This window comes from Oryzias latipes, chromosome 10, assembly GCF_002234675.1.
Source record: "Oryzias latipes chromosome 10, ASM223467v1".
Taxonomy (NCBI): domain Eukaryota; kingdom Metazoa; phylum Chordata; class Actinopteri; order Beloniformes; family Adrianichthyidae; genus Oryzias; species Oryzias latipes.
The window spans coordinates 13959952-13982957 of record NC_019868.2 but is presented as its reverse complement, the minus strand read 5'-3'; the positions used below and the strand labels follow the sequence as shown (position 1 = coordinate 13982957).

The following is a 23006-nucleotide window of genomic DNA, read 5'->3' as shown; positions in this document are numbered from 1 at the left end:
ATTGGGAGTTGGGTCATCTAGACCCACTAGACAGTGCTCTGAACCTTTTTTCTTCAATGATTTGTGATCTTCACTGGTGTCCATGGATTACATGAAATCGTCTTCACCTTTATCCACCTTTGTCATGGTAGGGAGAACACGTCAATGTAAGGGTGGGGTCATCTAAGATAGCACAAGGGTTAATGGTTCTGAAAGTGATTTACAAGGGCGGAAGTCTGCAGAAGATCCCTCAGGAACTGAAATAAAATTACCAACAACCAGTTGCAAAACGACAGATAAACAATACAATGCATGCAACCAATTAAAAGAAACGATCTGATTTATAGATATTTTTGTTCAGTTAACCATTAATTCTTGTTCACCAACTGCAACTATCCATCCGCCCATTTTCCAAACCTGCTTAATCCCTTTCAGGGTCACAGGGATGCTGGAGCCCATCCCAGCTACTGTTGGTCAAAGGTGGGGCACATCCTGGATTGTTTGCCATCTCAGGGTCGCAGAGAGACAGGCAACCATTCACATTTACATTTGTATCCAGGGACAACAAGAGTCCGAAATTAACCTATGAGTTCCTCGCAGAAAACCCGCGCATGCACAAAGACATCACGCAAAAACAGAAAGGACCCAGCCAGGATTTGAACCTGGGCTTTCTCACTATGAGGTGAGAGTGCTCAAGTTGGACGATTGAATCAAATTTGTACACACTGGGTAATAATAACAGCAGATGTAATTTATTTTTTACTCTGCTGTTTTTTCTGTTTAACTTCAACCAAAGCCCACTGGAAGGCTCTAATGTTGCTTTTCTTAAAGTAAATAAAAGCATATGTGAAAATACATTACCTTATGAATGTCTTAACTTTTCTGGTCATGGGACACCAGTTGCTTCAATGTACTGCAATAATCAAATTTACACATAAATACAGTAATACGTTAATTAGTTCCAAAAAACTCCAAAAAAGTTCTCCAAAAAATGAGTGATCCAAAAAAGAAAGTGCTCCAGAAAAAAAAAAGAGACGCACATCAGACACTACAGGCTTCAGCTAGAATGCAATTAGAGGTGAACAGGGAGAGCAGAGCGTTCTTAAACTTTAAGCAGAAAGCCAGTTCCAAGAGAAACATGGGATGGAAAAGCAAAACAGAAACCTGTAGACTGGCTTTAGTTAGACAAGTAAAAAAAAACATTTACTGCAGTTTTCAGAAAATAACTGCCAAGTGGTGGATGAATTATGATTTGGGACTATTTTGATTGTTTTAATTGGTAACAACTGAACCATCCATGCAGAATTGTTCCACAACAATGTTGTGATCATTTGAGCAAGAAGCTGACAACTTTCATGCTTCTAACTTAAGAGGAAAAGCCCCAAAGTCATCTCCCTTTAATAAATGTACCTGAAGCTTTTTGGGGGGGGGAAGAACCACAGATGCTAGGTATTTGCTCTTTTATTCATTAGGATTTGGCACAATTTCAGTACGGAAGATCAACCTCAATTCCAGGTGGGCTGGGTTGTTGATTACTTCACTCTACATGTCACTCAGCAATTAAGTTTACTCTGAACCAATAGCTAAAGAATCCACTTTTCTTCACAGCCAATCACAATCAAATCCCCGCATTTAAACTCATAGATGTCTGTTTAGTCACATTCCAGATGTTTTCGCCAGCTTCCCTTCACCCCATTCTCCTCCTGGCATCTAAGCTCTAGGATTGTTTTATCTATAGTTTTAGTCATCCCATGCTTACAAGACATCACCGGAGCATTAACCGCAAAAGGGTTCGAATTACTTCATCCACATTTTCCGTTTTATGAATACATCTGTCAGCGTATAACCAATATCTCTCCTCGTTTAAGTTAAGTTTTAGTGTATTTTGCATGCCAACATGTTAAATGTTGTGAATCTTCTCACCATCCTCCAAAAGAATCAAAACCCTTCCACAAAATTGTGAAAATAACTTTAATGTTTGCTCAAACCTTGAACAAAATGTCCCATGATGCCACTACTTAAAGTCCACAGAAGCACAAAGGATATTCTTTTACAAGTGATGAGTAATTTGAGATTTAACAATAATGGTAGCATTGTCTTAAGTGGAAACACTTTGGATGAAAACACTCCACACATTTGGTGATTTGATCTCTGCAAGCAAATCGCTGAGAGGAAGAGGAGGAGCAGCAGTCCATCACAACATGCTGAGCCGTTCTAATGAAATGCTCCATCTCCATCTTTCCTTCTCCGGGGTCCATTTTCACAATGACTTGAAGTGGCACCATCATTACCAGGAGACAGGAAGTGTGCAGAGTCATGACACAGTTAAACAGAGAGCAGTCTGCTGCTTTCCAGTGTTAAGTGTTCAACTGATGAAGGCAGACATTTTTCACTTTAAAAAAAAAGGTTCATAAAATATTAACTCCATGCTTAAAAAGTGACAGAAGCACTTGCAGCACACAGACTGTCCCAACCAACCAAAATCCAGTCTGCAAACAAAGAATGGCAGTTTATGCACATTAAACCTGCACTGATTTACGTATTTGGTAGTTGTCAGAGCTGAGTCTGAAGACACATAGGAATCCTTACAGAAAATCTGAACTGTACTGTATGCTACAAAATTAAAAGGTTGGTTTTGAATGTCTTAAGGGTTAGGTCACCCCCTATAGGCCACCACGTGTTTAAGATCTCTCAGAATTAGACTCACACTGCTGATTAAATTGTTTTGGTTTTTTTTTTTTTACAAATAAAGTCAATCAAAAATATTTAAAACAGCAGGGATTATGATTCTGAGCACCACAATTGCAGCAGCTGACATGTTTTCTGACTCGTTTTCTTGTAAGATGAAAACCCTGGAAGAGTGAAGTTACTGCTTGTGCTTCCTCCTGGTATTCTTCCTGATCAGAGCCTTTATCCAGCCGGACCGTTCAGGCCGACGAGCCGTCGCCACCTCCTCCATCATTGGCTGCAGCACCTCACCCTCCTGCTCGGTGACAGAGTCCTCCTCTGGAAATGATTCCTCCTCTGAGTCGATCAAGTCTGGGTACAGAACTGAGGAGGTTACAGTCACCACTTCCTCTGCAAAATGTACCCGCCGGTTGTCTTCAACACGTCTCTGAAACAGAAACAGAATGAATGAAGGAACAGAAGACAACAAAAATGTAAAGGTCTTCTTAAATGTAATCATTACTATGTATAGCGTGGGATCTGTAATGATGCTTTGCTTTTTAAAACTGCAGTTGTTGGTTCATCTCAAGAAGCAAACAAGATTCACTGCAACAAAATATTATTAGGATTTTGTAGTAAGGAGAAAATCTACTGTAGATACACAAAATTATTTCATTCATAAATAACACACACTGGATTTGTATTTGCAATATCTTTTGTTAATTATAGCAATGTTAGAAGATGTTTTTTGTCATTTCCCACCACTAGATGGCACCGCAAGGGAAGAAACTCACTCTTTTTGTGTCAGTTTCCATTGAGGGCTCTGAACTGTGCTCTTTGGGGTGTCTGAGGACACCACGTGGTGCAGAAAAAGCTGGATGTGAGAGTGGCGCACTTAAAGGTGGCATGTTCTGTTGTGAGTCTCCTGATGCATCCATCATAGCAAAGTTGATTTGGGTCCCATAAGTCACTGTCCCCGCTGTGAAATGAGAAAAAAAAAAAGAGTAAAGTTAAAGCATTCCTGCAACAAATGACAACAAATAAAGTAAATGAAAAATATAAAAGATCAAAGAAAAGCTATAAACTTATATTCTGATTCATAGAAAGAGGATTTTGTGTGTTGACTGAAAATATTTGCATGATTGCGATCCTGCCGAGGATTAAAGTGCTCTGACCTCCATCTGTTACTTCTCCTTCATCCATCTTCTCAGCCCGATGCTGATGCTGCCTCTTTCTACTGGCATAGAGTTTCTTCATCAGGGTGGACTTGTTCATATTATCCTCAGACTGCAAACAAAAATACCTTTGTTTTAATTGTTGAACCTGGAAACATTTTTTGCATCATTTTATCAGATACAGTGTTGAGTTTCTCACATCTGCTTGTGTTGAAGGTCTGTGACAAGACCTAAAATTCCTCCTTGCTTCACTTCCTGCAGACTGCAGGTCCAATTTGCTATTATCATCTTCCATAGCTTCTGAATGTTCAGCTTCTCCGACAGCGTGCTGTTTTCCTTTATAAGCATCCGTAATGGCAGGCAGGAAAGTTTGAGGTGCCATCCCAAAGCCGTCAGCTGGTGATGAGATGGTGCTCCTTGAACTCCAGGTGTTCCTTCCGTCTCCAGGGTGATTATAGCTCTGCAGTAACTGATTATTGTTGTGAGAATCTGGTTGATTGTGGCGCTGGAATACAGACTCCGCTGATGGCCTTTGACGCACTGAAGTGGTTGAATGGCTGGGATTTAAGAAATTTGCCCACTCCTGACCCTTGACAATTTCATCCAGCAGACTAAATGACCCCAGACCAATCTCAAAGTCACTGGTGAATCTGGAAAAAGAAAAAAGGTCACTTATAAAATAAATGATAACATATTAATGTTGCCCTTTAATTTGTGAAAAGGTTTTGTTGGTTTTGGAGATAAACCAAACAAACTGGCATTTGGATGACAATGTCAGCTAACAACTAACACCATGAATGAGAACCATGCTTTTCAGGTTGGCTTCATTGTATTTCTGCATCCTGTTTGCATGCAGAAGGTTATTTCCTTCCACAAAAAAGCCCACAGCACATGTATGAAAATGTGACTCTGGGCAGCTGATGACAAATGCTGTCAGTTACTGATATAAGTCAAGGCCATTAATGAGGGGGGAAAAATCTAGTAACTGTACTGGCATGGAAACATTCTTAAATTCCTTTCATATCTTTGTGATGATGGCTTTTTGAGAGACATTGCAAACAGACTGTGAGTGTTCGGTGCTTTATTACTGGAGCTAAAACCCTTGCGCTTTTTTTGGAGTCAATTGATTACCTGGAACTGCTGTCAGTTGTGCTGTCCTCTGTTTTTACAGGAAACATGCTGCTGCCCACTGAGGAAAGAGCCCCTTTCCCATCCGAGTTTGATGTATTAAAAAGATCCTCCACCCGTTGCTGTTTTGAGGTTAAAATTTGTCAATTAAAAATCCTCAATTTTCCATCTAAAGATTTATTTTTGAAATTTTGACTTTAGGAAATAAGAAAAGTGAACATATCCTACTCACCTGAGTTTCTTGCTCGGCTATCTTATCTGTCGTGCTTCCCTCTTCTCTTGGCTTTTTGCCATTGTTCCCTTGTTTGTCCTTTAGTCTCTCCTTAATTTTCTGTGTCCATCTCTTTTTGGTATTATTCTCAGATTCTGATCTCTGTTTTCTCCTGCTGCCTGCTGGTTTTTGGTTACTTGCAAAGTGCAAGCCTCTACTTTGGTCCAAACCTGCACCATTCCCCGTGTTCAACTCCTTGTTGTCTTTGTCAGCATCAGTACCCTTCTTGGACCACACATGCGATTTGGGTGTGAAACCCTGAACTGTGGTCTGATTGGATCTCAAATTAAAAGCAGTCTCCTTATTAGCAAGGAAGGGTTGAGTCATTGTAAAGTTTCCAAAAGTGCTTGTGTCCCCATTAGTGGACTTAAAGGAAGTGAGATCAATGTCCTTTGGTGATGTTGCAGGAAACAGATGCCACGTTGCTGCTGGTGTGACCCCAGGATGAGTGGCGTGTTCCAGCACCCAGCTCTTGCTCTTGTTGCTAACAGCACTGAAATTAAAAGAAGGGAAGGAAACTGGACTGCTCACCTCACAGCCAGGACCTGGTTGCTTCCCTTTTCCACCACTAAAGCCAAAGTCAGTGGGGGACCCATACTCTTTTAAGGCACTTCCGTTGAAACCAAACACTTCCACAGTGCTGGTGTTGACCCCCTGTGGAGGGAACAATCCTTTTTCATGATGTTGCACCGGTGTGGGAGCATCCACGGCAAATGTTTGCTGGGATCCATGGCCTTCTGATCCTGGCTGGAGCTTCAGTTTCTGAAGCATTGACTGCAGCATGGCCTGCGTGTCTGTCTGTTGCTGTGACTGAGACATCTCTAAAGGTCACATTTAGATGTAGTCACAGTGTGTACAAACGAATAATCCTCTTTTTATCTAAACTAGCAAAGGTATCACACCATTTTCTGTTGTACTGAGGCTGAAACCCATGTTAGAAAAATTGAAATGTCACAATTATTTGATATAAAAAACATCCTGCAAGGACTAAGTCCCTTTTTTGGGATGTTCTGGTCTGTTTCAATCATGCTTACACTTTCTCTTTGCAAACGGTCAGTTGAACGTCCTGTCACTTCTTTTGTTGATGTCTTCCTGTTATTTTGAATTTCCTCCACTTAGAATCCTCAGGTTTTATGAAGTAGGGGTCCTCCTTTCCTCGTTTTAACAAAAGAAGCCAGCACCTCCCGAAGGCAGTCCTCTTGTATCCATTAGATATCTTTCACTGAATGTCCACAGCGATTAGTTTAGTCCCACCTCTTCTTCTTTTCGCGGCCACTACTGTCAGCGGTGATCAGAGGAGAGGTGGTTCTCGACAGCGTTCCTCAGATCTCACGCACTGAAGCAAACCAACACGTAAAACCAGTGAGGTTAGATAACTTTGCTTTCCCAGTGACTCTCCCTTTGTGACTCTCCCTTTGTGACTCCCTTTGTGACTCTGGCTTTGCAGCCAGTTTAGCTTGCCCTTCCGTCCTATTTCTCTCAGGCTCTCTTACACATGCACTATTTTTCTCCACTTTGGGTTTCAGCTAGTAATTACAGTGAGGTTTTGTAAGATCAGTAGCTACTTCTAAACAGAAGAAGAAACATGACACAAAAAGTCAGCTTTTTGGAAAATGCCATTTTACCTCCACCCTTTACTTTTGTTTTTTCATTTTATCTAAATGCCAACAATGTCAAAAACTTGACATTGTTGGCAGGGAGTCAAACTTACCACTTGAACTACAGCAACTTTTCCCTATATGTGAAATAAACGTGCATAAAAAGCACAAAAACAGAATAAAGTAACAGAATTATCTTTAAAACTTTAAGAAACAGATAATAACACTTCAGTTATTCAGGATATTACCTGTATTTTTATAAAAACACCTACAATTATTCCACATTGGTATTGTTTTCCAGAATACAGCCCAAAATGTGTGGGAATCATGCCAAAGAAAGCAAAGTCTACAACAAAGACTGCAGCTTTACAAGTTCTTTCAAGAAATCTAGTCATAGTAAGAGGACAAAGAAGGTGAAGAACTTGATCACCTGTAACCACCTAAAGCTTGAAGAGGGTCAAAAGAAACATACTGCACTTTTTAATAAGGTAAAAGCCTTTAAAGGACCAAATTCTCTGTTTTAGTTTAAATGACTGAAATGACATTGCTTTGCTCTTAGGTGTAATGTGTTGGGGGAGTGGGCACCTCAACAGAAGTAGACTAAAAAGACGAATTTGATGTAATATGTTAAGTGGAAAGTGATATTGAGTGATAGTGGGTGGCTGTGGTGGACGGAGTGGACACAGTTAAGTTGCTGTCCGTCTATCAGAAAAATATATTATATACTTTGCTTCGGAGTCTGTTAAATAAAAAAATAATAATATTTTTATAAGTTGTAAAGACAGGTTGAATCCTTTAATACTGCGAGTGTCGACGTAAAGAAATTTCATAGTAAAAACACCAAAGCTATTGCGCATGTGCATGGGTGTAGCCGCGCCCTCTTCGAAATTCAGTAACTCTGATTGGTCAACTGTGCGGAAGCAGCTTGTGGCGCCGTAAACAACGTGAGGTTTGGCTCAACTGTCTTGCAGTCTCCTAAAAAAACATTTGGTATTCCACTAACATTTAAGCATAAGTTTAGAAAGTGCGTCTGTGTTGTACGTGCAACATACGAAAGCCCCCTTAATTATTTCGATGGTGTTGCACAGCTGCTAGTTTGGATTCATTTTAGACTAACTCGACGGGGAAAGTTCGTTTGCAGAAATGCAGTGTGTCGTGACGGGAGGAAACGTGAAAGGTAGACCAGGATTTTTCTGTCACTGAAACACAATTGTGCTACTACCATTGATAATAATAACAAAGCTGTCGTTATTACCTGTTTGGGCGCGTGCGTCCACTCAATAGTGTTGGCCAAAGCTATCCATTCTCTGTCGCGCATCGGTGATGAGTTGTACGTGGAGCCCCAGGAAGACGGGGTGAGCTGCTTTGACGCTGTCAGAAACACCAGCACTTCCTCCTACCAACCATCATGTATATATTTTGCTTACTTCCTGTTTGCGTCGACGAATGGTGCTGATTTGAATGCATCTCTCTCTTGTAGCTGGCGCTGCGGTCTGTGAACTCTTCTCGGTCGGCATATGCTTGCTTCCTGTTCGCACCACTCTTCTTCAGCAGGTGCACGCTCCGCTCTCGTTTCAATCAATCACAGATCGTGTCAGTGATGCAAGTCAGCTTCCAACTGCCCGTGTTTTTGTGCAGGTACTCGATTCCCGACGGGAGAAACTTCCGCTGCAAGATAGCAATAAAGGTGGATTCTCAAGCTGTTTACCAATGAAAGTGAATCTGCTTATCTTTTTGTGAAAAATCCCAAAGCTCATCATCAGATGACTCCAAGTACTTTTCTTTGTCCTTTATTAAGTACATTTCCCAATAAAACATACTTTGACCATTATTTGTTAGTAATATTTGTAATCATTTAGTTGTTATTAGCATCAATTACATCTCCATACTCCTTCCTCCAGAACTGTCAGATCCTCAGGTCCTGCTCTCTAATCTGAACCAGGACTCACAGCGAGGCCTCTTTTCAGTACAGTGCTCCTCATCTGTGGAGTAACTTACCTGCAGATCTGACATTTTCTGCATCCGTGGAGATTTTTAAATGTAAATTAAAGATGCATCATTCTAACGTAGCACTGCGTAACTCATATAATTAACTTATTTATTTATTTGGCTTTTCAGTATTTTATGTTATCGTTAGTATGTTTTTACCCTTCTATCTTTTAAGCTTTTAATCTACTGTTTTTTATGACTTTTTAACCTATGTTTACATATGACTTTTATGTCAAGCATGTTGATGAAAGGTGCTCTAAAAATAAAGAGGTGGATTGCAATTAAAGTTTTTAATATAAACGTGATCAGATGAAAGATTTATGACATTGATATGATTTGCTTTAATCTGCCACTTATAGCTTTCACCCGTCCTGTTAAGTTTGGCAGTCCAAGCTTACTTTTATTGGTTAGTCATTAAACATATTTTTGTCCCCTTTTAGAAAAAAAAATCCCTTTATTTCCCTTCTTTGACATCTTGACTGTCATACGATGCATTTGTACGACTATTATTATTATTTTTTCAAACTCCTAAACTCCCCCAATCTATTTCTTTTTCAATTTTAAGAATAGGAATATGTATGATTGCTTACCGACTGTTATCCGATTTAACTGTTTAGAAGTGAAAGTTTTTGAGCTAAAACCCGTTTTCTTGATTTCAAGTTATCTCTTTGCTGCCATGTAGCAACTTTAATGTTGTGGTTATCTGAGTGAAAATGTTTCAAACCTCTTAGCTTCCTTCCTCTGGCAGTTGTAGATAATAACAAAAGGGGCCAAATACGCCTATTCTCACTGCTGTGTGAAAGCTCACCTAATAGTAACATCACTTTGCAAATCAATGTCTAACCTTTAACCCTTTTTTAAAAGAAGCAGTTAGGATATGTTGTTTTGTAAATGTTCAGACACACGTGCATTCATTATTTTTCTCTTATTTGTTGTTGTTTTTTTCTGTGCTTGTCAGAGTGTACAGTCTGTATTCAGATCTTTGGCAACTCTGGAGAAAACGGTAGAAAAGTGTCACATTGAGCTGAATGAGCAGAAAGACCGCCTCACCTTCACCCTGCACTGCAAACATGGTAACAGTGCTTCACTCCATCCAGTTACTCAACAGTCATCAATTCATCGTATTTATCTTAATCGTCTCTTATTACTTTCTTTTTCTCCATAGGCCTTTTAAAAACACACAACCTGTCTTACCAGGACAGTGAAAGTCTGCAGGCAGTGTTTGATAAAGACACCTGCACCAATGAGTTCAGAGCGCAGCCAAGGTATATAAATATTGTTGTCAAACGGCTTTACTGATACTATTTCCTTCAGTTTTTATTAGCAAAAAGGAGAATATTTAGCAGTTTTGCTAATGAAAACTGTGTTTTGTAGGGTGCTGGTGGATACAGTCGCCCACTTCCCTCCATCTCTGGAAGAAGTGACTGTGACGGTGAGCGATGAGCGGATGTGGGTGAGAAACCATGTGGAGGATGAAACAGGTAACACCACTGGTGTTTTCAGGAGGAAGCGACAAATGGTTGCTTATTTAAAACATCAGCAAATTACTGTACAGACATATTTGCCAAAAAAATGTAAAATACAAACTGTTCATATTTACAAATTCAGCTGTAACACATGCATATAGTTGTTAACTGGAAATGTTTAAATCACTCTGCTGATGGATAAAAAAGAAAGAAGTTTGATTTAGAACCAATGGGGGCTCTTGTGGTAGTTTGACCAGGTTTTTTCTGACGGACGCAAAATTCCAAAGGAGTTCTTTTCAGCAGGTGTTTCATTCAATTTTCCCGTTTTCCTCAGAGCGGTCCAAGGCCATGCTGACAGAGCTGTGTCTGGCTTCTGATGAGTTTGACCATTTTGTTGTCAAGACTCCTAACAGTGTCACCTTTTGTTTGAAGGAGTTTCGGGTGAGATTTTTAATTTCCCAAGTAAATCATGGGAGCCATGCAAAAGCAATTGTAGATATAGACATATTCTATATTTAATGCCACCTGTCTTTCAGGGTTTGCTTGTGTTTGCAGAGTCCAGCAATCTTCCTGTTTCCATGTACTTTGATGAACCAGGAAGGTGAGCGCGTTTATCGTCAGACCCTTGCCGTTTGTAATCTGAATTCATTCTCTGTATATTTATGTGTGCTTTTTTTGTGCATCAGTCCCGTGGTGCTTTCAGTGACAGACGGTGTCCTTGAGGGAAACTTTGTGCTGGCTACACTTTCAGACGACCCCAGCCTTCCTAAAAACAAAAGCAAAGGGTAAACACACAAACACAGAAAAAGCTGGAAGTATGTCTTGTCTCTTCAGTTCAGATATTGACAGTCATTTTCAGATGAATATGCATGTCAAAAATAAAATCTGGCATTGCCATTTCACTAGTAACTTAAATTACTTAAGTAAGCCTGTCAGCATTTATGTACTATACCATGTGGCGGGTAAAGAAAGCTCTGTTTAAGCGTCGTATATTTTCCCCTAGCCTTTGCCCCAGGTAGTTTTTATAAAAAACCTTTTCAGTTGCAGCAAATGGAGCAATGAAAAACAGGTAATCTGAATACTTACTTAAAATTCGAGACCCCCCCCAAGTATAAAAGAGCTCCTATACTCTTCCACTAGCTTATAGCCCCTCACACTACAAACCTAACATTACAGATGCAACAAAAATGGCGAGCCAGATTGGAGCTATCCAGCTACACAGTTCTAAGCCAGATCATGGATCTGTTTGTCTACAAGTGGATGCATCAAAATGGAACGGAGCGGGGAGCTTGTGAACCGCTGATTGCAGCTTTTATGTCACAACTACAAGCTTTTTCCAGCAGCATTTTTTGTCTGCGACCTGATTTACAATGATTTGACTAAAGAAATACTATTAATAATAATATTATTAATAATAATATTATTATTATTATTGTTTATGTATGTCCTTTGTAATTAGAAAAAGGCCACAAAAACATGTTAAAAAAACCAAAAACATAATTTTTAGTGGAGTGGATCATTGATGTAGCAGAATGAAGTCGATCTAAAGCAAAAGGACGGATTGATTAAAAGCATTTGACTTTTTTATACTCAATGAAGAATCCGTCTTCCTTACAACCTGTGGATCAACAATTCTAAGCAATCACTTGGTTGACATGGGACTTGAGGTATTTGAAATATGAGGAGTTGCATGTCTGGAAATGTGTAAAAAGCCTCAGGGAAAATTCCTTTACAAGCGTTGAAACGTCAGAGTAAATTAGTCACGGCGCTTTTTTTTTCTTTTTCCATTCTGGACTTTCTGGTCCACTCTAAGAGCTCACGCACCGCCGTCACCTCCTCCTGATGACTTTATGAACGATGACATGGACTCCTACCTAATTGCCATGGACACCAGTGTTGCATCAGGACCCTCGACTGCTGGCCCATCAGCATCAACACTAACCGACCCCTGTACCTCAAAACTCCCTGAAGCCAATCACAGGACAAGAACACACAGTGAGGAGGAGGAAGAGGAGATGGAGGATGGTTCTGACAGGCCACCCAACAAAAAGGTTTGGTTTAGATACTTTTTTTTTTTTTTTTAATCACTGCACACACAAGCTTAACTTGAGTTTCCAGGTTTAAAGATCAGGTTTAATCCAACAAACACAGCAAAAACATGGTTTGGAACACCAACCAGGTAAAAACAAATTTGAAAACATAGAAATTGCTAAAGACTTCATCTACTCTGATGTCACAGATTATTCTGACATGTACATCCATAGAGGGATTACTGCTCTACATTTGCTCAGTCTGTCTGCTGACACACCATGTAACAGCTCCTTAAGCCCACTGTTGACAACAAGATTTACCATAGTTTTGTGCTGCATGCAGCTCAGATTATTTCCAATCCCTAACAGTTCTCTTGATACTCTGGCACTAAAAAGAGAACACTTGTGACCTGTTGTATCAAGGGTTCTAACTGCATATTATTTAATTTTGAGTGTTGATTAAAGCAAATAATAATTATACAAACATGGCATGGGGGTGTTTACTGGTTTATCTATTTTTTTCTCCATAGGCCTTTACAGAAAAATCAACAACTTAAAATAACTATTTGTCTTTGTAGTAGAAAATGATGTATTTTTTAACGTCTCGTGTTTTTTTCCTCTCACAGTTCCGATCCCTTTTCTTTGGATCCGTGTTTCCTCCATCCCCCAAGATTAGTACACAACCTGTGACGACTCAGGAGGTGTTGGCCAGCGACAGTGAGGATGAATCTTAAGCGGGGTGACAGACAAGGGAGTTGCAGGTAGACGTGACGGTAGAGGGGATGTGAAAAGGCTACTGCATCACGACCTGAGGACTTCTTCAATAAAAAAAAAAAGTGGCAGTTTGGACTGTGCTGCTCCCCTTTATCGCCCGCTGTGAGGCTTACATGGACCCTGTTTGTTACTGAGAGGCCAGCAGCGTTCTTGTTGGATTTGATCTGGGATCACATAGAACTGAAAAAGAAGCACTTCTGTTTATTTATTTATTTTTTTGGTTTTGCAATATGTCTGATATGTAAAGCAGAAGCAGGATGTCAAATCCCACCAAATAAATGTTTTTCAAGTAAATGTGTAAAGATAATTTACTTTTAAAGATTTCACGTGTTCATTAATGTTCAACTCAAAATGTTTCCTGTCAGAAATACGAGTCAGCATAAGTCAGTGCATGTGAGCCAGTCTTTGCAGGCTGAGCGACATCGCCGCTACTGTTCTCCGTCTTCACTTGAAAACTATTTGCTTTCGCCTCTTTTTTCTTCTTCCCTTTTTCCAGCTTCTCCTTTTTCTTCTTGAGCTTCTCCTCCTCTTTTTCCTTTCTTTCGTTCTCTCTCCGCCTCCTCCTTCTCTCTCTGGAGTTGATTTTTCCCTCCACCTCTCCGTCCATGAGTCTCTCTGACACCGTTTCATCACTGAAATCTTGAATCAAGATTTTGGGCACTTGCATTTTTACTTTGGTGTTTTTTGGCTTCTCCCCTCTCAGTCTGCGCAGAAGGCCGAAACCTTTAGGATAGTCTGGCTGCTTCTCCTGGAGTCTCACGGATGTCTCATCTACATCTGTCTTTACTACATCTACTGTTCCAGGATCTGGTTTTGAGGGATCAGTGGTGCATTGTGGTCTGCTGCTTTTCACTGGGGAGGTGAAGAGATCCTCAGAAAGTCTGCGTGCTAACCTTGACCCCTGTGAGTGAGACGACCGGCGCATGCAAAAGTCACTGGAGGACCTGCTGCTGCGGCGATACTCAAGTCCTTTCTCCAGACTGCGGTTCTCAGAGTCAGCCTGGTTTTCTCTGGAGTCTGGATCTAGGTCTTGGGTCTGTAGAATACTGCCTGGAGGTGATTCGTGGGTTTCCTGGGTAGACATGAAGAAATTGTTCTCTGCTGCTGTGTTTTCTGCAACTTTTTCTGTGCTCTCCGTCCGGTCTGCAACACTCAAAGTGGCCTGGCTGTTCAATTGTTCCACTGCTTGCAAGTCAGGAGTGTGTTCTTGTTCTGGAGTCTTGTCCTCGGGCTCAGCGGTTTGGTTCGCTGCATCACCTTCCATTAAAGCGACAAACTTTGCGTTGTCCTCCGTTGTTTCTCCTTGTGTTTCATTTAGATTTATTTGATCAACAATACATCCCTCTTTTTGTGTCTCTGAGAGTTCAGCCACAACATTTTTTATTATTTCTTTTATAAATTCAGCCACAAATGTTTCTATGTTTGGTGAAGCTGCAACCTCTTGATCCGTCTCTGCATCATCTGTGAGGTCAGGGATCTTTCTTTGTTCAGGTGATGCTGGTTTGGGTGCGTCGTCTTCACTCTCTGCTTCCTTTTCTGAATCTATTTGTTTTTCTGTTGCTATTAGTTCAGAATTTGATTCATTTGGGATCCCGTCAGGTTCCTCTGAGGTCTCTATAATCACATCTTGTGAAACAGTTTCTGTTGTTTCTATCTCAGCTAATGCCTCACTACTCTGGTTTTGTCCCACAAGAGCAGGTTTCAATTCATTTGTTGTCAGCTCTTCTTGCTCCTGTTGTGTGTCTTTTATCAGGTCTTTGGCAGCTGAATCTTTTACTTTGCTGAATTCTTCTGAGTCTAAATCGTTCTCGTCTTTTGTCTCCAATGTCTGTGTGACTGTATCCACCTGTATCTGCTCCACATTATCAGCTTCTGCCTCTTTTTGTTGTTTTATATTGGTTTTTATCTGACTGGTATCTACATTTTCCTGCACCTCTGTGTTTGGATCTGGCACCGCTTCCCCCTGAATCTCGGCGTGGTCGTCCTCCACTGAAGCCATGTGCTCAACATCTGCCTCCGGCTTGTCTATTTCCTTGTTTTTCTTGTCAAATTCAGATTCCTGGGAAATTTGTTCATATTTTTGCTCTTGCGGGACTTGACTCTGACTGGTTGTCTCTATCTTTTCCTCTTCTTCACATGGAGGTGTGAGTGTTACGATGACTTTTTCTCCTGCGTGCTCAGTTGATGGGTTTGGTGTTTTGAGTTTCTCTTGCTCTGTTGTTGTTGTGAAAAAATTCTGTGGTTTGTTTCCCTCTGAAATGAAGTCTTCCTCTTCTTCTTGAACACTGGTTGCCAACTCGGAATTTAAATCTGTCCAGTTTTTCCAGTCGCCCCTTTCTCCCATGGAAAGGTGCCTCACAACTTTTTTACCACCTTCAGGGTCATCTGTGGAGACTTTTCCTACTTTCCTCCACTTTTTGCGAAGAAGGGAAGGTGACAGCGAAAGAGTAGAGGCTGAGCGAGCGAGAGACAGAGTCAGGTTCCCTTTGACTTTTTGAGTTTTTTCTTTTTCTGCTTTTTTCTCTCGAGCTCTTGTCCACACCATCCTGTATCCATGGCAACGGGCTCTAGGGTCAAATTTAGATGTGGGCCTCTCTTTCCTCCACTTGCCTAGCTCCTTCTCTGTTCGCTTCTCCAGATCTTTGGCTGAGAGGGGTACAGAGCACACCTGAAAGGAAGGCAAAGTGTCAGGTCTCGCTCTTAATTTAATTAATTTAAAAAGAAGAGAAAAAAATCTACCTCTACTATGAAGGCATCATCTTCTTCTTGGACTTGTGCCTTGACACCCCTCAGTGTTTCTAGAGTCTCCACCTGACCCTGACACTCCTTCCTTTGCTCTGCACGTCCCAGGACCCGGCGCACCAGCACTACTGCCACCTGCAGGAGCACTCGCACACCTGCGCAGCAGAAAAGGAGGGGGGTGCAGGGCATAAAGAGGTTAAAATCAACTTCTAAGCAAGGTAAAGCAGTGAGTGCAACATTAAAATAATAAATGTAATAAACCTGTCAAGAACGCATCTAAAAATGATCTAATTCTAGATAATCATCTTGTCCTCCAACTGCAATGGTAGAGGACAAACATCAGTATTACTTTTGGAAGAGTAGACACACCATAGCAGAAGAAGAGGTCCCAGACTCTGAGGAGAGTGTTGAAAGGCAGGTGACGTGTGAACAGACACATCAGCCAGTCGGTGGCGAACATGAGGGGCTCCACGCCGTGCTGCTGCAGATGTTTGTGTGCAGCCGGGCACGTCCTCTTCAAAACCCAAGTCAGTAAGGCTGCGTCAAACAAAACTCCCTCCTAAACAAAACAGCTCTGTAGGCTCAGACAAACAGCTCATGTGCAGCCACAGCATTCACTGCTTACTTCAGTGCACGTCTGCTAAACTGGTATTTTGCTCAGAACATGTGTGTGCACTGTGTGCATGTGCTTACCAGCAGAGGGCTGTAGTATCCAGGCAGGTACTGCTCACTGATTTGCACCAAACACCAGAAGGCTTCCTGCCAGAGGTAAACAAAGTAAAAAAGTAAGGTTTCGAGCTTTTAATTTAATGAAAAGATTATATGATCAGAGTCAAAAAGCAAAAAGCATCCATCCATCCTCAAAACCCGCTGAATCACAATAATAATAGGCCTGCTAGAGCCAATGCAGCTACAGTTGAGTAAAGGCGGGATACACTTTGAACAAGTCGGCAGTCTGTCGCAGGGCCACACTACCTAGGGGCAATTTAGAGTTACCAATTACCCAAGAAGCATGAAATGCCCTGAGAAAACCCACGCATGGACAAGGAGAGCATGCAAACTCCTCACAGAAGGGTCCCAACCAGGATTCGAATCAAGGTCATCTCGCCGTGAGGCTAGAGCGCTCACCCAAACAGAAAGTAGAAATCACATAGGTAAATCTTTGCCTTTTGGCTGCTCCCTTTAGTGGTCGCCACAACAAATAAGGAAATCACCCTTGTGACTTCCTTTACTGCATCAAAGAACTATCTCTTAACCTGTTTCCTGGTAGCTCTAAAATCAGCATCCTTTTATAAACATAATCACCGTCCCTCCTCCCAGTATGTCCAGACCATCTCAATCTTCTTCCACTTTCGGCTTCTCCCATCAGGGGTCGCCACAGCGAACAAGTCGCATGGTAAATTTGGCAATGTTTTTTTTACGCCGGATGCCCTTCCTGACGCAACCTTCTCTAGCCGGGCTTGGAACTGGCAGAGGTAGAGAAGGGAACAGGGAGCAGCCTGGAGTCGAACCCGGGTTTCACGGACGGAAGGCGCCGCAAACCAGCACGAGCTAAACTGGCTCCCCTCCAGACCATCTCAATCTACTGCCCTGAATTTATCTCTGGCTAACATGAGCTGTTACTCTCATGTATTCACTCCTGATCTTATCCATCCTCATCACTCCCATTTAGAACCTCAGCATCTTCATCTTACAGCTCTGCCTCCTGTTTCTTTCTCAGAGCCACTGTCTCTAAACCAACAACATGGCTGCTCTTGGCATAGTCTTCTGGACCTTTCCTTTCATTCTTGCTAACACTCTTTTGTCACACATCAGAAACCTTCCTCCACCCATTGCAGCCTACTTGCACACCTCTTTACCTTTTCCCACACTCTCTGTTGTCTTTAAGTACTTAAAGTCCTCCACCTTCTTCACTTTTGCTACCTGTAACCTCACTGTTACACTTGAGTTCAAAGCTGATCCCGCCTCCACCTAGAACTCATCTGTCACACTTACAGCACACTTCTACATGGTCTTACAGCTCTCATACATGTCTTGAACATCTCAAACGTATTTCTCTGCCACACCAGACTTCCGCAGACAAACCACACCTTTTCCCTCTGTATCCTGTCACAGAGTTTATGTACATCTACAAAGACAAAATAATGTATTTGACCTTGGTCAAATAAATAAATATACAGTGTATAAATAAGTATTGCTAGGTCATAATTTAGTCATCAGAAGAAATGTAAACTTGGTATAAAGCTCAAAAAAGTGTGTGGAAGAACTTAATGCACCCTTGCAGCTTTCAAAATGTTAAAGGTGACCAGAGCATGCTCACAGGATGGAATGAATAAAGCAATCAACGGACAGTATGATCTCTGTTATTGAAGCAGAACCTTTGTTTACTTTGCTGTGAAGTCTTCATGAGTGTTTAAATACAAGGACATCAGAAAATAACTTCTGCAGTCTTTGAGCTTTTCCTTTAATCGAGGATGTATCTGAAAACCAATTCTAATAAGGTTGGGCCCATCATTCTGCAATGAGAACATTTCACATGAAGAAAAGAGAGCCTCCCAAAAGTGAATATCTCAGTAAGTTAACCCACAAATCAGACAGTAATACAATCTAAGAAATACCAGAAATCAGACGAGTTGCATCTCAGATCCTAGAGGCCTCAGGTTATAATTTAAAGCGCAATTGAATGCACAAACATCACTTAATTGGACAGATTAAGCACCCTATTACTAATACAACTGAGGCAGCACATTTTAGGTTTGCAGAGTTTCATGTCAATAAAACTAAAAGTGCGTAGGGAAAACTACATTTCGAAAAGAGAAGACCAAAGTGGAACTGTTTTGGTAAAACACATTCCATCCCCTTTTTAAAAAACTAAACTAAAATAAAACAAAAAGTATGTCAGCATTAACACCCACAGGTGTCCTGAGATCCTTCATTCTGCCCCAAATCAGTTTTATTTCCAATAGATATCTACTATGTTCTGGAGAACATGTTAAATCCTCATTCCATTCCTAGATCTGATCGTTATGGTGCTCCACAAAGTTTTTGCTCCAGTCCAGTTCCTGTTATCCATGATATTTCTGAGTACTCCTATTTAAAAGAGAAACAGTCATTTCCATTGCTATGCTAAAGCCATTCCGCTTTGTTGACAATGAAACCTGAAGAAACATGCACATTTTAAACCAGAACTCAAGTGTTTGAGACCAACTGTGAAACCACATAGCTACTTTAAATGACATTACTTTGGCCTGTCGTGCTATTCTGGCCTTTGAGGTATTTTGAACCTGCACCTGTTTTCTGTTATCATGGGAAACTGGTGTCAAAAGCAGACATTTTCATGTGCATTATATTGGTCAAACTCCCATATACTCTTTCCAAACATGTTGCTAATAAGATACTGAACGATGGTTTACTCATTTTAGGCAGATCAACCACAGCAGCATCCTAAAATGTTGACTACAACTTTTATTGTAAATTCGCAATTAGTTTAAAATGAAAAATATAAAACTTATTGTGTATCAAACTCTCAAGGAACAACCTCTGTTCTTTCATATCAACTAACATGAAACCTTTTTCTTTACAATCCTCAAATAAAAACTAGGCTTGAAACTATTTATAGAAGCACAAATTTATCTATTATTTTTATTTCATCTCATATTTAAAAAGTCTGTTAAAATTTTATATTTTTGAGAAAAAAACAATCTGTATCTCTCTCTAAACGATAATGACACCCTTGTTTATGAAGAAGAAAAACATTTGGTCAATTAAGTAGCCCTGCATCTTACTGCATTTGCCAAAACAACATCATAAACTTAAATTTAAAATGTTTACATTTTGGGATCTCAAATAGTGCAAAAGATGTGAAGGGGTCAAGGTTAGTTTTGGGTTGCAGACAAAAAAAATGATTTACAATTCTGTTTCAATATCAATAAAACATAATATATATGTACTATATACACACCTATGCATTTGAGGGAGGTTTTATAGTCAGTGGGACCGAAAACTGTTATCAATCACTACCTGAGCTGGCATGTTCATGAGCAGCACTGCAGCTACCGGCCCTTGTGCTTGGCAGTAACCCTCGTCTGGCTGGTACTGGGTGTAAGCCTTTAACACCCGGAATAAGCCACGCTGCCTGCACACAAACCACAACAATTACCTACACCCAATCATTGAAATGCACAAACAAGGTATTAGCTTTTGATGTTTCTTTTCTTTCACACAGATAAAATAGTTGGAGCAGTTGCAGAAAAATAAAGCAAGCATAGGACTTTGCTTTAGGATGGTGGTCGGTAAATTAAACAGGGGAAAAGCTGCCTACCCGTGTCCATCTTTGGACTGGAACATCTCGTGAAAGGGGAACTGTCGGTCCAGGTCCCTCTCAATGATGTCCACCCAGCTCTGCACACCCGCCTGTGAGTCCAGGGACTAAACAGTATAATCATTCAGTCAAATCAGTCATGCATGTGTTACTGTGTAGTCCCACTCCAGTCATCTTTTGAACTATTGTAAAAGCATTTCCACTGGGTTTTTTAAATTATGATTTTGCTGTTTTTATCATAAATCAAAAATCCTGTGTCATTTTCTAGACCATAGTTTCTGCAGACCGGCAGGAATTCATCAGAAATTTACCTCTGAGTCATGGGCAGGACCGCCGACATGATGTGAGCCCTCCCACAAGTCCCATCATTCATCTGTCTACAGGCTAGTCCACTAGCTTACAGCCTCTCACAACCCCAAGCTAACTTCAGTGGTGCAACAGAAAAAATGTGAGCAATGTTGGAGCTATCCAGCAGTACAATTTTGAGCCAGATACCAGCTAAGATGAAGAAAACAAAGACATATATGGATCTATTTGCCTCCAAGTGGATGCATCACAGTGAAGTAAGGAGCTTGTGACATGCCGATTGTAGTAACTACTTCACTGCTACAAGATTTTTTCAACTACATTTTTTCATCTGCTCCTGATTCACAACAGTTTGAATACAGAAATACTACCGCAATTTTCAGTCTAATTTTCTTTATATGTCCTATGTAAAGTCTGTGTAAACAGAAGACATTGGACCACACAAATAATACACATTTTTCTTGCCTCGTAGAGATTTTTATTCTGTTCCATCTTTTCGGACGCTCCGCTCAGCAGAGACCAGCACTTTGCTCTAAGCGATGCAGGAATTCCTTTCTGACACTGCACCTTGACCTGCACAGATATCACCATCAAACACTCAATCCAGCATTCAACCATCACATAAACATTGTTTAGGCAACAAAAGTGTCTGATCCACAATCTACTCTAATTTTTTATTGTACAATTATATAAAATTCTACGTGTCTCAGTTTATCTCAGCAGCTAATTTTACAGTGCAAATAATGACTTCTTGTCTGAAGCAGGTCGCACCTTACTGCTTTTCTTCAACAAGATGTGATCCCATTGCCCAATGATGTTAATCCACTTGGCCTCCCTCTGTCTGACCAGCTCAGGGGACGGACCCACACTTCTGATATGACAAAGTACAAAAACCATCAAGTTAATTTCAGTGTTTTTCAGATCCGCTCTGTTTCTGTTTTGTCGGCCTGCAGTGCTGCTTCACACAGCTTGTGTTGTCATTACTGCACAGAAACTCAGCTACAAAAAAGGAGGCAGGAAACAGGAAAACCACACTCTAGCAGCATGATGTCTCCATGGTAACTGCCCAGGATGTTATCAGTGAAGAAAGTGTGAAGATGACAGGTAGAAGTTTGCTTGGACCAACTAAAAATGTGATTTAAGTGTAGCTTCACCTGCTAAAAATGTTATAGAAATATTCATTAGTCTCTGCATAAACAGATTTTTCTGCAAAAGGTTAACAACATTTTATTCATTTGTACACCTACAGAAGTTATCTAATGAGACAAATTACTTTTCCAGAAATGCAAACGGAGCTTTTTCCACATTTATGGTACAGTAAAAGTGATCTGAGGTCAGTGAGATCTGTGACATTTCCAAAAACTGTCTCCGTCTTCAAGTTCTCTCTCTGTAACAGACTTTTTTTCATTTACACTTTGCTCTAGTTTGTTAATTGACTACTTTTTAGGGGGTGGTAGGCTCGCAGCTTTACTTTAAAAAAAAAAAAAAAAAACGTTTTCAAAAACGTTTCTGTCCTCCAAAGCAGTTTTAATGCTCCTCCTTTCAAAAAGAGATTAAGATTACTTACATATCTGATAAAACTTAATTGTATGTTAGTAACTCTTTTGCATAAAGCTTTTAAGTAAGTCCTATCAGAGTGAAGGAAACCCATGCGCACTCGCTCTTTTTATTTATGACATAGCTACAACAGCTGGTAGAAATGTTTCAGTTATACTTAAATATCACATAGACGAACAGATGTAATATTTTATAAAATGTTGTTCCAGCTGAACCGTTCATTTTCAATATGAGCAGTGATGGGATATTCTATAAATCACTTGTTTTTGACTTCACTCTGTTTTGTACAATGTCTACAGAAAGTCAATGTAAATAATTTTAGAAGGATGTCAAACTTTGATTTTTACGCATATTTTCTTCATATTTTAAGTGTGTGTCTTAAAATACAGTAAGAACTGTTAAAGCCTTGTTTTAATGACAGCGTTCACATCAGGATGTACTCACACAGATGTGGATCCATTGGTCAGGATAAAGCCAAACCGGTCTGTCTCTGGCTCCAAACTGATTTCTGACCCTGAATCAGATCCTGAGTTGTCCTCTTCGCTGGTGTGTTTTGGAGCTTGACCTGACATCTTCCTACAGCAGAAGATGAGACTCTTACGTCCACTTTGCAGTAAAGCTGGAAAGGTCCATCAGCGTTGAAGTTCAAATGGCCGTCAACGTGTTTTTCCACTGTTTTGTCAGATGATTGCTGAGATCTTTTGTCTTTTTTTGATAATGTTTAACTTCTTGCCATTTTATGAAAATGCACAAGCATCAACGCTCTTAAAAATATGCACTAATAATAAATACCTTTCAAAGTTTCGTCATGGCTGTTTTGTCTGTTGCTGAGGAGGTAAAGCGTAAGACCCAGCAGTGATGAAAGAGGAAGGCAAGCTTCCTCTCTCTCTCTTTCTTACTCATTTTCCTTTAGCTGTTCATTCTACACTCCGCCCATTTATACATAACTTGTGTATCTAACAATCCTCACCCTGAGAAAATGTTTTAATCCATGTGAACTTGT

At 40.5% G+C, this 23006-nt stretch overlaps 3 protein-coding genes across 4 annotated transcripts; 1 reads left to right on the top strand and 2 right to left on the bottom strand.

Annotated features, from left to right (window-relative positions):
* Nucleotides 1-1936: 1936 nt before the first annotated feature.
* LOC105354882 lies at nucleotides 1937-8292 on the bottom strand. Its single transcript, XM_011480089.3, has 7 exons — nucleotides 8074-8292; nucleotides 5182-6556; nucleotides 4953-5071; nucleotides 4021-4471; nucleotides 3822-3933; nucleotides 3441-3625; nucleotides 1937-3094 (listed from the first exon to the last, which is right to left on the bottom strand). Exons 2-7 carry the CDS (start codon nucleotides 6037-6039, stop codon nucleotides 2846-2848), a joined length of 1974 nt encoding a protein of 657 aa, XP_011478391.1. The 5' UTR covers nucleotides 6040-6556; nucleotides 8074-8292; the 3' UTR covers nucleotides 1937-2845.
* On the top strand, nucleotides 6636-13371 carry rad9a (RAD9 checkpoint clamp component A). Its single transcript, XM_004073234.4, has 12 exons — nucleotides 6636-7995; nucleotides 8103-8173; nucleotides 8299-8372; nucleotides 8457-8505; nucleotides 9766-9880; nucleotides 9973-10072; nucleotides 10182-10288; nucleotides 10608-10714; nucleotides 10810-10874; nucleotides 10960-11058; nucleotides 12087-12324; nucleotides 12930-13371. The coding sequence occupies exons 1-12, from the start codon at nucleotides 7962-7964 to the stop codon at nucleotides 13035-13037; spliced, it is 1167 nt and encodes a 388-aa protein (XP_004073282.1). The 5' UTR covers nucleotides 6636-7961; the 3' UTR covers nucleotides 13038-13371.
* Nucleotides 12340-22896, bottom strand: LOC101164901 (ecotropic viral integration site 5 ortholog). Of its 2 annotated transcripts, XM_011480093.3 has the most exons (10): nucleotides 22796-22896; nucleotides 22448-22579; nucleotides 21218-21317; nucleotides 20912-21019; nucleotides 20141-20247; nucleotides 19840-19954; nucleotides 16513-16578; nucleotides 16189-16378; nucleotides 15817-15974; nucleotides 12340-15745 (listed from the first exon to the last, which is right to left on the bottom strand). In XM_011480093.3, exons 2-10 carry the CDS (start codon nucleotides 22573-22575, stop codon nucleotides 13439-13441), a joined length of 3279 nt encoding a protein of 1092 aa, XP_011478395.1. In that variant the 5' UTR covers nucleotides 22576-22579; nucleotides 22796-22896; the 3' UTR covers nucleotides 12340-13438. The 2 variants fall into 2 exon arrangements, with proteins under 2 accessions (XP_011478395.1, XP_011478394.1); XM_011480092.3 differs by lacking the exon at nucleotides 22796-22896 and having other exon boundaries at nucleotides 22448-22789.
* Between the last annotated feature and the right edge of the window lie 110 nt (nucleotides 22897-23006).

Bases quoted from the DNA above. Each gene is read 5' to 3' on its own strand.
- LOC101164901 (XM_011480093.3), bottom strand. From the start codon at position 22,575: ATGTCAGGTCAAGCTCCAAAACACACCAGCGAAGAGGACAACTCAGGA. The intron at 21,318-22,447 runs GTGAGTACATCC...TTGTCATATCAG, and splicing joins ACCAATGGATCCACATCTGT to AAGTGTGGGTCCGTCCCCTG. The intron at 15,746-15,816 runs GTAGATTTTTTT...CCTTCCTTTCAG, and splicing joins ATGATGCCTTCATAGTAGAG to GTGTGCTCTGTACCCCTCTC.
- LOC105354882 (XM_011480089.3), bottom strand. From the start codon at position 6,039: ATGTCTCAGTCACAGCAACAGACAGACACGCAGGCCATGCTGCAGTCA. The intron at 3,934-4,020 runs GTGAGAAACTCA...TTTTGTTTGCAG, and splicing joins GACCTTCAACACAAGCAGAT to TCTGAGGATAATATGAACAA. The intron at 3,095-3,440 runs GTGAGTTTCTTC...TTTCTGTTTCAG, and splicing joins TGGAAACTGACACAAAAAGA to AGACGTGTTGAAGACAACCG.
- rad9a (XM_004073234.4), top strand. From the start codon at position 7,962: ATGCAGTGTGTCGTGACGGGAGGAAACGTGAAAG. The intron at 7,996-8,102 runs GTAGACCAGGAT...TCCACTCAATAG, and splicing joins GACGGGAGGAAACGTGAAAG to TGTTGGCCAAAGCTATCCAT. The intron at 10,073-10,181 runs GTATATAAATAT...TGTGTTTTGTAG, and splicing joins GAGTTCAGAGCGCAGCCAAG to GGTGCTGGTGGATACAGTCG.